The following is a 12,967-nucleotide window of genomic DNA, read 5'->3' as shown; positions in this document are numbered from 1 at the left end:
CTGACCATCACTAAGGTTTATTGATTTTAATTCCTTAATCAAACTAGCTTCAACCAGAAGTCTTTTTGTGACACAAGATGATTTAAATACTTCTAAGCTTTTTTCCCAAGCAATGGGATGATTATTATTCCTAACATGAACGAACAAGGCACTGCTTTCAGATGCTGTTCTGATATTATACTTATGTTGTTTGATTCTGAGCTGCAGTGTTTTTCCTGTTTGTCCTACATAATTACAATTACATTTGCTACATGGAATACAATAAACACTTCCATTTACATTCAAACTTGGGCTATTCCTTATTAACATATTGGTAATGGTAGAGTCATGCTTGAAAACAACATTAATATTTAGAAGCTTGAGGGACCGAACTAACGGGACAAGTTCATTACGATAGGGCAGAGTCAAAATATTCTTAAGTGTAGGAACTTGTCTGGTTTGAGAGGAATGAAAGGATTTTTTAGCCCTTTTAAAACAACGATCAACAAATACAGAAGGGTACCCAAGTTTCTGTGCTTTGAAAACCTTTGATCTAGATGTATGATAGTTATTTTGTGGGTCCCTTATTTTTGACCTGACCTGATTAGTCACGTCACCCCCTTCTCTTAAGCTCCTCTACGTGTGTGTTGGTGTGGGGATTAGTGGATGACATCATTATGACCTGACCTCATGTTTTTAAGGTCACCCTGTATATTTAAGCCTCTCTCTGTCCATGTAATCCAGTTGCCTCTGAAGATGTCTTGAATAAAGGCGAAAGCTAAGGTGCTCCGTTGTTTCCATTTTCCCGTGTGATTTTATCAAGATATATATATATATATATATATATATATATATATATATATATATATATATATATATATATATATATATATATATATATATATATATATATATATATATATATATATATATATATATATACACCGTGGAAAAAAAGTAAAATATCATGGTAAGGCAATAAAAAATGAAAATAACGCTCACCCACCCCTCTTAGTACAGTGGGGTATGCTATAACGAACGTAATTGGTTCCAGAACCTCGTTCGTTATAGGATTAATCCGTTCCAGGCCCCCAAATAATCCGTTCCAGGCCCCCAAATACAACCGCTTAACACTGAAAAAATTCTGTGGAAAATGTAAAAAATACGGTACTTTATCTTACCTTAGTGTTATTCAGCATGCAGGTACCCCTAAACACTGGCACATCACTATCACTTCCACTGGGAGTCTTGGCTTTAAGGTCCTCAAACAATTGTTTAGCCTTCTCACAAATTATAGCTTCACTAATGTTACCACCTGCCATTTCTTTCTCCTTTATCCACACTAAGAGTAAATTTTCCATCTCTTCAATCACATTACACCTTGCTTTGCTAAGTCTAAAGATTCCCTTAGCCACTTGCACAGTTTTTAACTCCTCTTTATTCTTCAAAATCGTACATATAGTCGATTTAGCCATCCCATATTCATCACTAAGTTTCGCAATGCTTCTTCCATTCTCACGTTTCTTTATAATTTCTTTCTTAGTTTCAAGGGTTATTAGCTTTCTCACTCGCTTTGGACGACTCATTGTTGCAATTGTATACTTGTATAACAAAATAGTTATACAAATAACGCGAATTTCCACATCAAAAGACGAAATTTCAACAATAACAGTGGTGCACTGGCTACACAATGAGACAAAGATGGCGCCTGACGCTCTTGTTGTGGGTCGCGGTACAACAATATTCATGCGCCAGGCGAAATAGTCCGGTATTCATCCGCGTTCGTTGTAGGAGTTGCGTTCGTTATAGCATTCTCAATTTTATAGGTAAAACCGTTCGTTATAGGAATATTCGTAGTAGGATCCATTCGTTATAGCATACCCCACTGTATATACATACACATATATATATATATATATATATATATATATATATATATATATATATATATATATATATATATATATATATATATATATATATATATATATATATATATATATATATATATATATGAGAGAGAGAGAGAGCACCTATGACCCCACTATGACTTACCCAACCTTAGTTAATTCCCAAGTGACTCACAGCCACTTACCAGCTAATCCATTAAACAGATTGTGTCAAACTTGGCCAGTAAACTGACACAAGTTAAAATGTTTATAGTGTTGACTATTTATACTCACTTCACGGTTACATTTTCATAGTTAGTTACTCTCAGGTGACGAAACAGTAATGAATTGTGTGTGAAGATTATTCATTTAATCAATATTGTTCCATACGAAAATTACTTTTAAAACTGGTTTTCAGAAAAGTGTTGAACAACGCCTCAATGGTCAGCGGCCACTATCGGTGAAGCAACGCTTAGCAGTGAAAGGACGGTTGAGTGTCCCCGATGAAACTGGAATGGGATCCATGGGCATGAGGGGACGTGGAGGCCTGCGAGGATTACGTGGCACGAACTACAGAGGTGCCACCTTCAGAGGCGTTGGATCTAGGGGTGGTCGGGGAGCATTTGGTGTCAGGGGTATGTTGTCTATGTGTTGGTTAACAAGTACAATGTGTTCATCTCTTGTGTCTGATGTTGATGCAGAAGAATTGGATTACTAGGGAAAAAGTAAGGACATTCTTGTTCCAGATATAGAAACTTGGATGAATTGGCTGTGAAATGGATAGTTGATTGAACATTCAGCACAGATTACCTTGAAGACAGCATGAAAGAAAATATTTTTTAATTGTGGCATGAACTCCTTCACTTTGGGGAGACCACTTTTAATGTTTTATTCAGTACGCATGGTGTTAAAAAGTGCATTTTTTCTTTTATTAGGTCGTGGAGGTTTAGGAGGAGGTCGTGGTATTTCAAGAGGAGCCCGAGGTGGAAGGTTCTTGAGGGGCCGTGGAGGACGGGGCATGATGCAGGGGCGTGGAGGGACCAGAGGTGCACTTCGTGGTCGAGGCTTCGCTGCAGGTCAAGGACGTGGAGTATTTAGGTAAAGTGGCTAAAAAAATAGTTATGCCATCATCATCTTAATTACTGTTTGACAACCATTTTCTAAGCTTGCATGAGTTAGCCATGATTGCCTGGTGGCAGCTCACCATGCTGCATGGTCTCGTAGTCTCTCTTGTTAGGTTCTTAGCTCTAATGTCACTTATTACAACCTCTTACAGAAACATTCTTGAATATCTATGATGTTCCTCCCTGCCATGCACCTCTTTGAGTAAATTGTGCTCATCCAGTTTCTCCACATGCTCAAATCATCTCAGCCTGCCTCTGTAAGTTGGATAATTAAGGTACTCTACAAATATTAAAAATATGTATGGAAATGATAAATTTACGACAATTTAAAAAATTCAGTATGAAGGCGACCAGCTTTTAAGACCCTGGTTATCTTAGGACCCAATTCAATTTACACCTTTAAAATCTTTGTATTTACGATGAAAATAGAATAAAAAATAAAATTACATTTTCATATAAATAATAACTAAATCCCGATATGTACAGTGTATTATACAAATTAAAAAAAAACACGCCTTGTGCATGTGAGTGGTGGTGCCAGTATCAGTAGTATAAACATTTGTAGCTTGGCGGGCCGTTTGTTTTCACGCATGTGAACGTGAAAAGGAGAAAACTTTATTGGGTTTCTTACGGCATTTTTGCATCCCTATTCAACATGAGCAAGATATGATAGTGCTGGTTCAAAACCTAAAAGAAAGTGCATAAGCTTAGCTGAGAAACTAGATGTGTTAAGACAATATGAAAAAGGTGAGAGGTCTGTGGATATGATATGGAGTAAGCAATGAACATAAAATTATTTTCTGAAGTGGGTCCTTTAACAGAATGAAGCATTAAAATTAACAGGGACATGAAAAACATATGACCTCTACATAAAGATGTATAATGAGAAAAGAAAGCAGTGTGAAAGGTTCTTTCAACAGCTTTATTATTCAAAGGCCTAAACCACCAACTTCAGCTACACCATCAAATTCTCTCATCAAAAGCAGCTTCAGCAACAACTTCAGGTTCAGTAACAATTTCAGCAACAGCTATGACATCTTTATGGAAAGCTACAGCTTCAGCCAGAGTTGAACCTGATTGACGAAATCTTGAGTAAAAACTTGCACAATATTTATTGGCTGTCCTTATATTTTAGACTTTACCACCATTTGTGAGGAGAATTTGTTATTTAAAACATATATGAACAGTAATAAGTGTTGCTTTCATGTGCTTATGTATATAAATGACAATGTTTTCACACGATGGCGTTCCCAATCTATTTCGTTTTTCTTTTCCATTAATGTTTAGCTAATTCTATTGTTCCATTTATTAACATTAAATAACATTACTGAATACATACATATTCATATTTTTACATTAATTTTACTACACAATCAACCAGGGTCTTATTTCTTCAGTTTCTTATGTAGAACCATCGTCATTCGTCACAGGTGTTGTAAACATGAACGAAAACAATGCCGTCTCCTCTCGTGTGTTTTAATATTCTACGTGTGATTAATGAATGTAACATCTCCCCAACGTTGAGTTCCTCTGGCCTGTCTGTGGGCACATGGATACCTGCATGCACAAGATTCTTAAAAAAAGGTATCATTCTGCAGTGTGCTATCTACTCCACTGCACACACTTCTTGCATACCCACCCATGAAAGGGTGACCTGCCTTTCCACCAGAAGGTCAGTAATTAGAGACCACTAATCCCCCACCCTACCTTCACCTGACATTCCATCAGGTCCGCTCAGTTACATGAGACCCACTAATCCCCCGCAGCTCCATGAGAGTGGAAAATCCCAGTCTTTCCTGTAACACAGCTTCATACATGCCCGTATCATATATATTTCTAATTTTTAAATATATTTGTTTAACCAAACTTAGATAAACTATTCTGGATTGTTATAGTAAAGAAATGGAGTTTCTGACTTAATATGAACTGCATTTATGGACTCCAGTAGTTTAGACTCAAGGAAAATGCCTACAGCACCCAGAAACATTCTGGGGATGTGGGCTAGTGTCTGTCTATGCAAGGTGTGTAGTTTCGACACTTGGAAACTTTTCCCAGTAACCAGAAAAGATTCCAGGTACAGTAGGGTCGGGATATATAGCAACTTTATAGAACGATTTTTTTATATCGCAGCTCCCAAAGTTATCAACATTTTCCTATATGTATAGTGATAATTTTTTTGTTTCGCAAGGGAAATCGTGCAGGAAATATTTCAGATTTATCACTACTACCAAAATTTTCTAAATTTTCCAATATACAGGAGACTTGCAACTTAGGCGACGTTCTTTGAACCTCGTATAAAGTCAGAAACACTCCTAAATCGCCCTTAAATCACTATGCAATATATATGTACATAAACACTGAAAGTCATAAATCACTACTGTATTGTGATAAAGGTGATTAATTTTTACATCTTGTGTAAAATATATGACATTTATATTCAAATTATTCGCTGTCTTGCAAGGATTCCAGAAATGCAATTTATATTATCCTAGCTGAAATCTGTGGTATTATATAAGGTAAAAACTGTAAGCCTAAAACCACCCAACCCTGGCTGGGAAGATGGTGGGGGAGGGAGGGAGATGAGGTGATATGTTTGACAGTTGATGCCAAGGTCTAGTGCTTATTTATTTATCTGTCCTCAAGAAGACTGGAAAAGAGGCTCTTCATCCGCTAGAATATCGCCCCATAGCTCTGACCTCCTGTTTCTGCAAGCTGTTTGAAAAGATGGTCATCTAACAATTAGTAGACTACTTGGAGAAGAATGCCCTTCTTTCACCATATCAATCTGGTTTCCAGAAGATGCATTCAACAACAGAGGCTCTTGTTCGTCTTGAGCCCTTGTTCTGTGAGGCTTTTATTCGTCGTCAGCATTTTTTCGACCTGGAGAAAGTATACAACACAGCCTGGATATTCTGCATCCTTAAGGAGCTTCACACTTTTGGATTGTAGGTCAATTTACCATCAATAATAAGTCAGTTCTTGGGACATTGCACTTTTAGGGTCAGCATTGCCTCAGAAATGGCAGCATCATTTATTCAGGAGGATGGGGTTCCTCAGGGCAGTGTCTTGAGTGTGACCCAATTTTCCATTACAATAAATGGGGTAGCAGCATCGGTTCCAGGTGGTGTATCAATTTCATTGTATGTAGATGGCATGGCCATTTGGGATGCAGCTTCCTGCATGTCAGTGGCTGAATAGCGTATGCAACTTGCACTAGACAAGGTTTCAAGATGAACCACAGAGCATGATTTCAGATTTTCTCTCTTGAAGACCATTGCCATGCATTACTGGTACCTCCGAGGTGTTCACCCAGATCCCGATATACGTGCTAGTTAGACAAAAACTGGATTATGGGTGTGAGGTATACTCTTCAGCCACTGAGACTAGACTCGATAGTACACTGAACTCTATTCATCATGCTAGGGTGTGCTTGACAATCAGTGCCTTCAGGTCCTCACCAATCCCAAGTCTACTGATGGATGCTGATGAGCCACCCATTGGTCCTCGACTCCAGTATCTCTAGGTCCCCTGTTGGTTTCGCCTCCACCTTCTCCAGTCTGGCAGTCTGTGTACCGGTAGTTGACGAGACTATGTCCCTTCACTATGCTCAGTATCCCATGATTTTTCGGCTACAAGGTAAGGGAGGTTGGGAGCCTTCTTTGTCTTCCTCATTTTCAAATATGCCCCTTGCAATTCCCTAGTGCCGCTCTGTGGATTCTCCCTGAAATTCAAGTTTTTCAGTATTTTAACAAAAGAAAGGACTTACTTCCTCCCTGTGTGGTTCATTCGCTCTTTATAGAGTATAGTATTCCTCCTCTCACAGCGGGAGTAACTTTGTTTACACCGAGAGCTCTAAATCGGATGCAGATGTGGGTTTTGTGGTAGTCATTCCTGACTTCTGTCAGGATGGTAGTCTTCCTTTATGGCATATATTTTTACAGCAGAGCTTTAATGTATTCTACTTGCCCTCAAGATTATTTTTACCCAACCTCATAGTGATTTTACAATTTTTAGTGATTCTAGGCAGTGCTCTCCGGGGCTTAGCTAGTGTCTCATTGGCGCATCCCTTGGTAACAGTTATTTTATAGTGGCCGTTTCTCATCCAACATCGGGGCTGAAAAGTCGATTATTGCTGGGTTCCGGCCCATGTGGGGGAAAAAGGAAATGAGCTTGCTGATGCTGTGGCAAAAACATCTGCTTCTCACCCTGTGGCACATCATTCCCCTGTACCTACCTCTGATATGAAGTCAGTAAGAAGAGCTGCCATCTGCTTGAGTTGGCAAGGCAGGTAGGATGCTGTGAGAGCAAACAAGCTCTGCAACATCCACCCTGCTTTGGGTGCCTGGGGATATTTAGAACTGTCGTGCCGGTGGGAGACTCCTTTGGCCCACCTTTGCATTGGCCAGACACAATGGACTCTTGGTTTTTTAATGGAGAGGGTGCCCCCTCCCCATTTTCATAGCTGTTTGGTCCCATTGACTGTTCGACACCTCCTGGTGCAGTGCCCCCGTCTCAGAGATCTTCGTTGTAAGCACCTCTACTAGTGCCGGGGGGAGAACGGGTCTTACCATTCCTCTTTGGTGCTGGGTTAGGGAGTGGGTAGCGTGGGAGGGAACATACTCACCTTCATGGAGGAAGCCGGCCTTTACACAATCTTTGAGTTTTATTTATTAACATTTAAATAGTTTTTACACAAGTTTTATGCTTTTTTTTTTTAAACCTTTCATTATTTGATTTTAGTCGTCTTGAGCTTTTATTTTAATTCGGCGACATATGACCTAAGCTCTTGTGTCGTCAGAGATATAATTACCACAATCAATCTATCTTTTCCCTCCACAGCTTTCACAGATTTTTTAAGGAGTTTTGCAAATATTTTTGAGACAAATATAGGTATGCATGTAATGCTGTGAGTAATTTAATGATTTTTTTAGTTAAATTACCATATATATATATATATAAATTTTTCAAATCTTGGGACTTCATATTGTGTAGAATACCCATTTTTTTTTATCAGCTCCTCTAAAAATTTTCACTGTATTGTACGAAAATTTTCCCCATTTATAGGAGATACGAGTTACATGTAGTCTTGAAATTGAGTGAATTTAACTTGTTTTGAAATTTGCCATTATTGGCACTGGTAAGATGAGGTGGGAGAATAAGGCAATTACTATTGAGAAAGAGAATCAGTGTTTAAAAAGAAAATGAGTGCAAGACTGAGGGAGGAAGTATGATTAAGTGGTAAGTTTGTAAAAAATACTCGTAACAGCTATTTATGGAATGTCTGTAGCTTGGTACAAGTGGTGTAGCTATATAGATGGTTAATATGTATATTATGGGTAATAGGCATATTACTGTGTTTTGGCTCTGATGTATTTTGACTTGAGTCATAGTCCTTTTGTATCAAATTTTTTGAGGAGAAAATGTATGTTTTGTGAGGTGAATGTTAAGAGAAAGTCAGGAATAACCAAAACCAGATAGGGGTAGGATTTTTCATCTTAAATGTATTTAGAAATTTCCCTTGGTTTTTGACGGACATTTTGCAGCCAGTTTTTATTAGTTGAATTAAGCAGAAGGTATTTCATGACCCCAGTATGTCACACAGACAAAATTAGTTATTTCTAGTGCCTTGAAATATTTAAGGTAACCATCATTAAATTTGCTTTCAATTTTAGGGGCCGTGGCCGTGGAGGTCGCATAAATCGTGGTGGACGTGGAGGTCGAGGGGCTCGTGGAGGTGGCAGTGTAAAAATTGGTGGCAACTGGACTCGTGAGGAACTGGACCAGCAACTGGATGAATACATGAGCAAAACTAAGACTGCCCTTGACACTGAACTGGATCAATACATGAAAGATGCTTCTGCAGAGTAGATGATTGCATTGTAAAACAAACACAAATTTTTTGGCTGGAAATGAGTTTAACACTCTAGAAACCCTGGATGAATGGGATGGACCATATTTCTGCAGTTAAGGAAATCTTTGTTCTTGCTACAGTTTGGGATTTAATGTCTTTCACCTGTGTAAAGTGGCTCTACACTGAAGAAGTTAATGCAGTTGGCAGGCACTGTCTACTAGAGTGGATTCAGTAATCCCTTAAAATTTTATTAAGAGTTAATTATATAACCCCAAACTTACAAACACTGCCTAGTCTCCCCCCCCCCCTCCCCAAGTACTGGTAAAAAAAATATACAGTAGTGATTTTTTATTAATGTGCTGTGGTAAATCTATCGGTGGCAGTTGAGATTGATTTTCCTGAATAAAAATCATGAATGAAACACAAGCATGTACTCACCAAAGCTCAAATTGATGAAAACATGAAATTATACGTGGGATTGGTGGTGGTGGTTTGCCATTATAATAATTACTAGCATGCCTGGAAAGGTTTTCTTGAATCCCATGGAAATGGCAGAAATATGTCATATTTAGAGAGCAGGTGCTTGGGCCTTTTAAACCTCAAATGCATTGATGTGTTGGGATTATTGGCTACACAAATGCCAAAAGAGCGCCAAGGAGTGTTAGTTATTGTATGGGTTAATATTATGATATTTGCCAGTACTTGCAAGTACCTCAGCTAATTTGTTTTATATTTGAATTAGATTATAAGTGTTAAGAATAAGTTTTTGAAAGAAGAAAAAAAATGGATGTGTGTTTCTAGTATGAATGTTTGTACAGTTCCCAGACACTCAAATTCAGAAGTGGACAACAGCTTTTAATTAAATGCATCTTGATAAAAATTGGTATTACAAGTAGGATATAACTATTTCTTTCATATATATATATATATATATATATATATATATATATATATATATATATATATATATATATATATATATATATATATATATATATATATATATATATATATATATATATATATATATATATACTCGAGTATGGTTCAAATTTTTATGCAAAAAGAATATATGCATAGTATTTTTGATGGGTTAAAATTCATGCATTTCCACATGTCATTTATGGTGAGCACTAGCTACCCTGACATGCTCGCGGTAGGCTAACCTTAGCTGTGAGATGGTATGGTTATCTTTGAAAAGTAATTTCGGTAGATATACACAGATATACACACACAGTTACATGCAAACACAATCGTACATACATATCATATTGTGAAAAAAGCTAAAAGAAATACTGTAGTTATCATTAGGTCAGACACATAATGAGAATGAACATTTTATGCAGGAGTTAGCTGGCTGAGCTGGAGAGGAAGCGGAGTGTTGGGGGGGAGGCATTGCTAGGGAGGCGGAAGTGGTAGTGTCTCGCAGCAGCTGGCCTGCATTGCCATGGCCAAGCAGCCAGTGTCTATGCAAATAGCAGTTATGTTAAACTTTCATAGCTTTTCCTTAATGGTTTTGTTGCAATTTTTTTATCTAGATTGTACAGTACACAAATGTTTGGAGTAGCACAATTGTTAAATAACTTAAGAAAGGTGGGTGGTATAGTTTATGAATGCTGGGAAATCTGTACTAAAAGTTTGAGTTTGCTTCAGCTGACTTACGGTGTAGGCCATTACATCTGTGATAATATTCCTTATGTTTTTTTAGGCATATTTTTCAGTACAGTAATTTATATTAGTTTTGTATTTGTAATACAACACATTACTCATCACTATAATCACATCCTCCTAGCCCTCTCCTTACTGCTCCAGGCCAAGTTGTGAGCTGTGTTCTATGCTATGGTTGGATATTTTTTAACTTGTAAGTTTGGGTAGATATATATAATTTTCTTCAGATTTTTACTGTGTTATTATGCACACAATCTTACATAATGTGCAAAAAAAAAAATAATTGGCATTATCATAGGGTCAAAAACATAAAGGGAATATAGTAATCTTTCTTAATATATTTAAAGTTCACGCTAAGTGGGGGAGTGAGGGATCTCAGCTGTTCTGAGCTGCTCTCTTGTGTAGTGAAGCAATTAACTATTTCCGTTGCCCAGCAACCCTGTGGGAATACTGTAAGAGTTTTTTTTGTGTTTTTGTTTTTTTTAGTAGTAGTATTTCTATTTATTCCACACATTTTCTGGTATATATTATGTTATCTTATTCCTCATTGGAGTTGGTAACTGGTGGGAATTCATTTTCAGATTTGGTAACACTTTTCATAGTGTCAGCTGTTGTGGTGGCGGTCACGGCCAAGACACGTTACTGTGAATCCGTTGTTACTACAAATCTTGTCGAAGATTATACATAGTGCTGTATATCTGAAAATCTAGGGTCAAATTATACAAGAGATATATGAAAAACTCAAGAATTTTTTCCACAAAATCAGGGCATTGGACTATATATATGAGAATGGTTTATACACGAGTATGTACGGTATGTAAAATGTTGTAAGAGTGGGCAGCAAGATGAGAGATGAAACAATGATAGATAGCTTAGTATCACCTCTTAGTGTTGTTAAATTTCGGTTTATGATTTTGTTTCTGCGCTTCAGAAAAATTACAATAGGTTGACAAATAACCAATATGTATTGTAAGCATGATTGCATCCTAGATTGTTTTATTTCACACATTATCTGTTTTCAGCACTTGGGTGTGGCAAATGCTCCATTTGTATGTTCATAAATCATCTTACATTTCACCATTAAGGCACTGCATACATGTACAGAATCAAAAAAATTATACTTAAAAAAAATAAATAAACATAAATCCTTCCCCCCCAGAAATTGATATGGTGATACATTATTCACTTAAACACAGTACCTGTACTATACTGCACTTATACTGGTTGCTTTTAAACTCTTGAATAGCAGGATTTGGAGTTTATGTGCAGGATGTTAAATCTGTTTAAAATATTCTTGTGGACAATTTTGTAAACCTTTGAAGTTTACTTTTGTTTCATCTTATGACAGCTTATATGGTGGTATTACTGTATTTTTTTAGTTAATTCCACAACATAATGATGAAGATAAATGACAAGATTTATTTTGAAGACAAAAATTATATATACTATACAGTATACTGTACTGTATTATTTTCTCATTGTTATTGCTTTGAGAAATTTATGGTAGTAATTATTCCATTGTCACATCCTGGTTGATCTTTAGTGTCTTTATTGAATACTGTACTGTGTGTTGTACAAGATGATTTTTTTTAGTTTCAGGCATAATGTATACACATTTATTTTATTATAAACAATAACTTAGTCACTCCTTTTTATGAAACTTATTTTGTGATGACTGATTCATTACAATAATTAAGATGACTGAGCCCAAAATCATAGATAACTGAATTTTGGGTTAATTATAATATCACTTAGCTACTTTACACATCTTATAGTACAATCTGGATAATTGGGCCCCAAAAAATTTCACAAGTGATGTTTTGAAGAAAATGTAAAGCATCTTCTGAATTTGTGGCATAAGGTATCATTGAGAGGAGAAAAAAAATTATGGTTTCAGAATAAAGTGTTTGTGATGAATTGATTTAGAGAAGTTGTTTGCTGATTTAATGATTTACAATAGTTGAACAAACTGGTGCAGTCTTATAATGGTGGATATATATATATATATCGATAAAATCACACGGGAAAAGAGAAACAACGGAGCACCTTAGCTTTCGTCTTTATTCAAGACATCTTCAGAGGCAACTGCCTCTGAAGATGTCTTGAATAAAGACGAAAGCTAAGGTGCTCCGTTGTTTCCCTTTTCCCGTGTGATTTTATCAAGATTTATCTTATCCACGTTTTCATTGCGGATCTACATGATATATAGATATATATATATAGATATATATATATATAGATATATATATATATATAGATATATATATATATATAGATATATATATATATATATATATATATATATATATATATATATATATATATATATATATAGATATATATATATATATATATATATATATATATATATATATATATATTTATATTAAGATTCAGCAGTGTAGATAATCATTTTAAACAAATCTGCATACATTATTGAGCCAAAATATTAATCA

At 36.2% G+C, this 12,967-nt stretch overlaps 1 protein-coding gene across 3 annotated transcripts in view; it reads left to right on the top strand.

The window, feature by feature from the left end:
- Positions 1 to 10,841, top strand: part of LOC121859094 (chromatin target of PRMT1 protein-like) — a 27,116-nt gene extending 16,275 nt beyond the window's left edge. For all 3 annotated transcript variants that reach the window (XM_042355767.1, XM_042355765.1, XM_042355766.1), the window contains exons 4-6: positions 2,287 to 2,503; positions 2,804 to 2,966; positions 8,665 to 10,841. In XM_042355767.1, the coding sequence (XP_042211701.1) occupies positions 2,287 to 2,503; positions 2,804 to 2,966; positions 8,665 to 8,860 (576 nt within the window). In that variant the 3' untranslated portion in view covers positions 8,861 to 10,841. The remainder of the gene's footprint in view (positions 1 to 2,286; positions 2,504 to 2,803; positions 2,967 to 8,664) is intronic.
- The last annotated feature ends 2,126 nt before the right edge of the window (positions 10,842 to 12,967 follow it).

The sequence above is a fragment of the Homarus americanus genome, unplaced genomic scaffold, assembly GCF_018991925.1.
Source record: "Homarus americanus isolate GMGI-L3 unplaced genomic scaffold, GMGI_Hamer_2.0 scaffold50924, whole genome shotgun sequence".
Taxonomy (NCBI): Eukaryota; Metazoa; Arthropoda; class Malacostraca; order Decapoda; family Nephropidae; genus Homarus; species Homarus americanus.
This window is presented reverse-complemented; position numbering and strand designations above follow the sequence as displayed.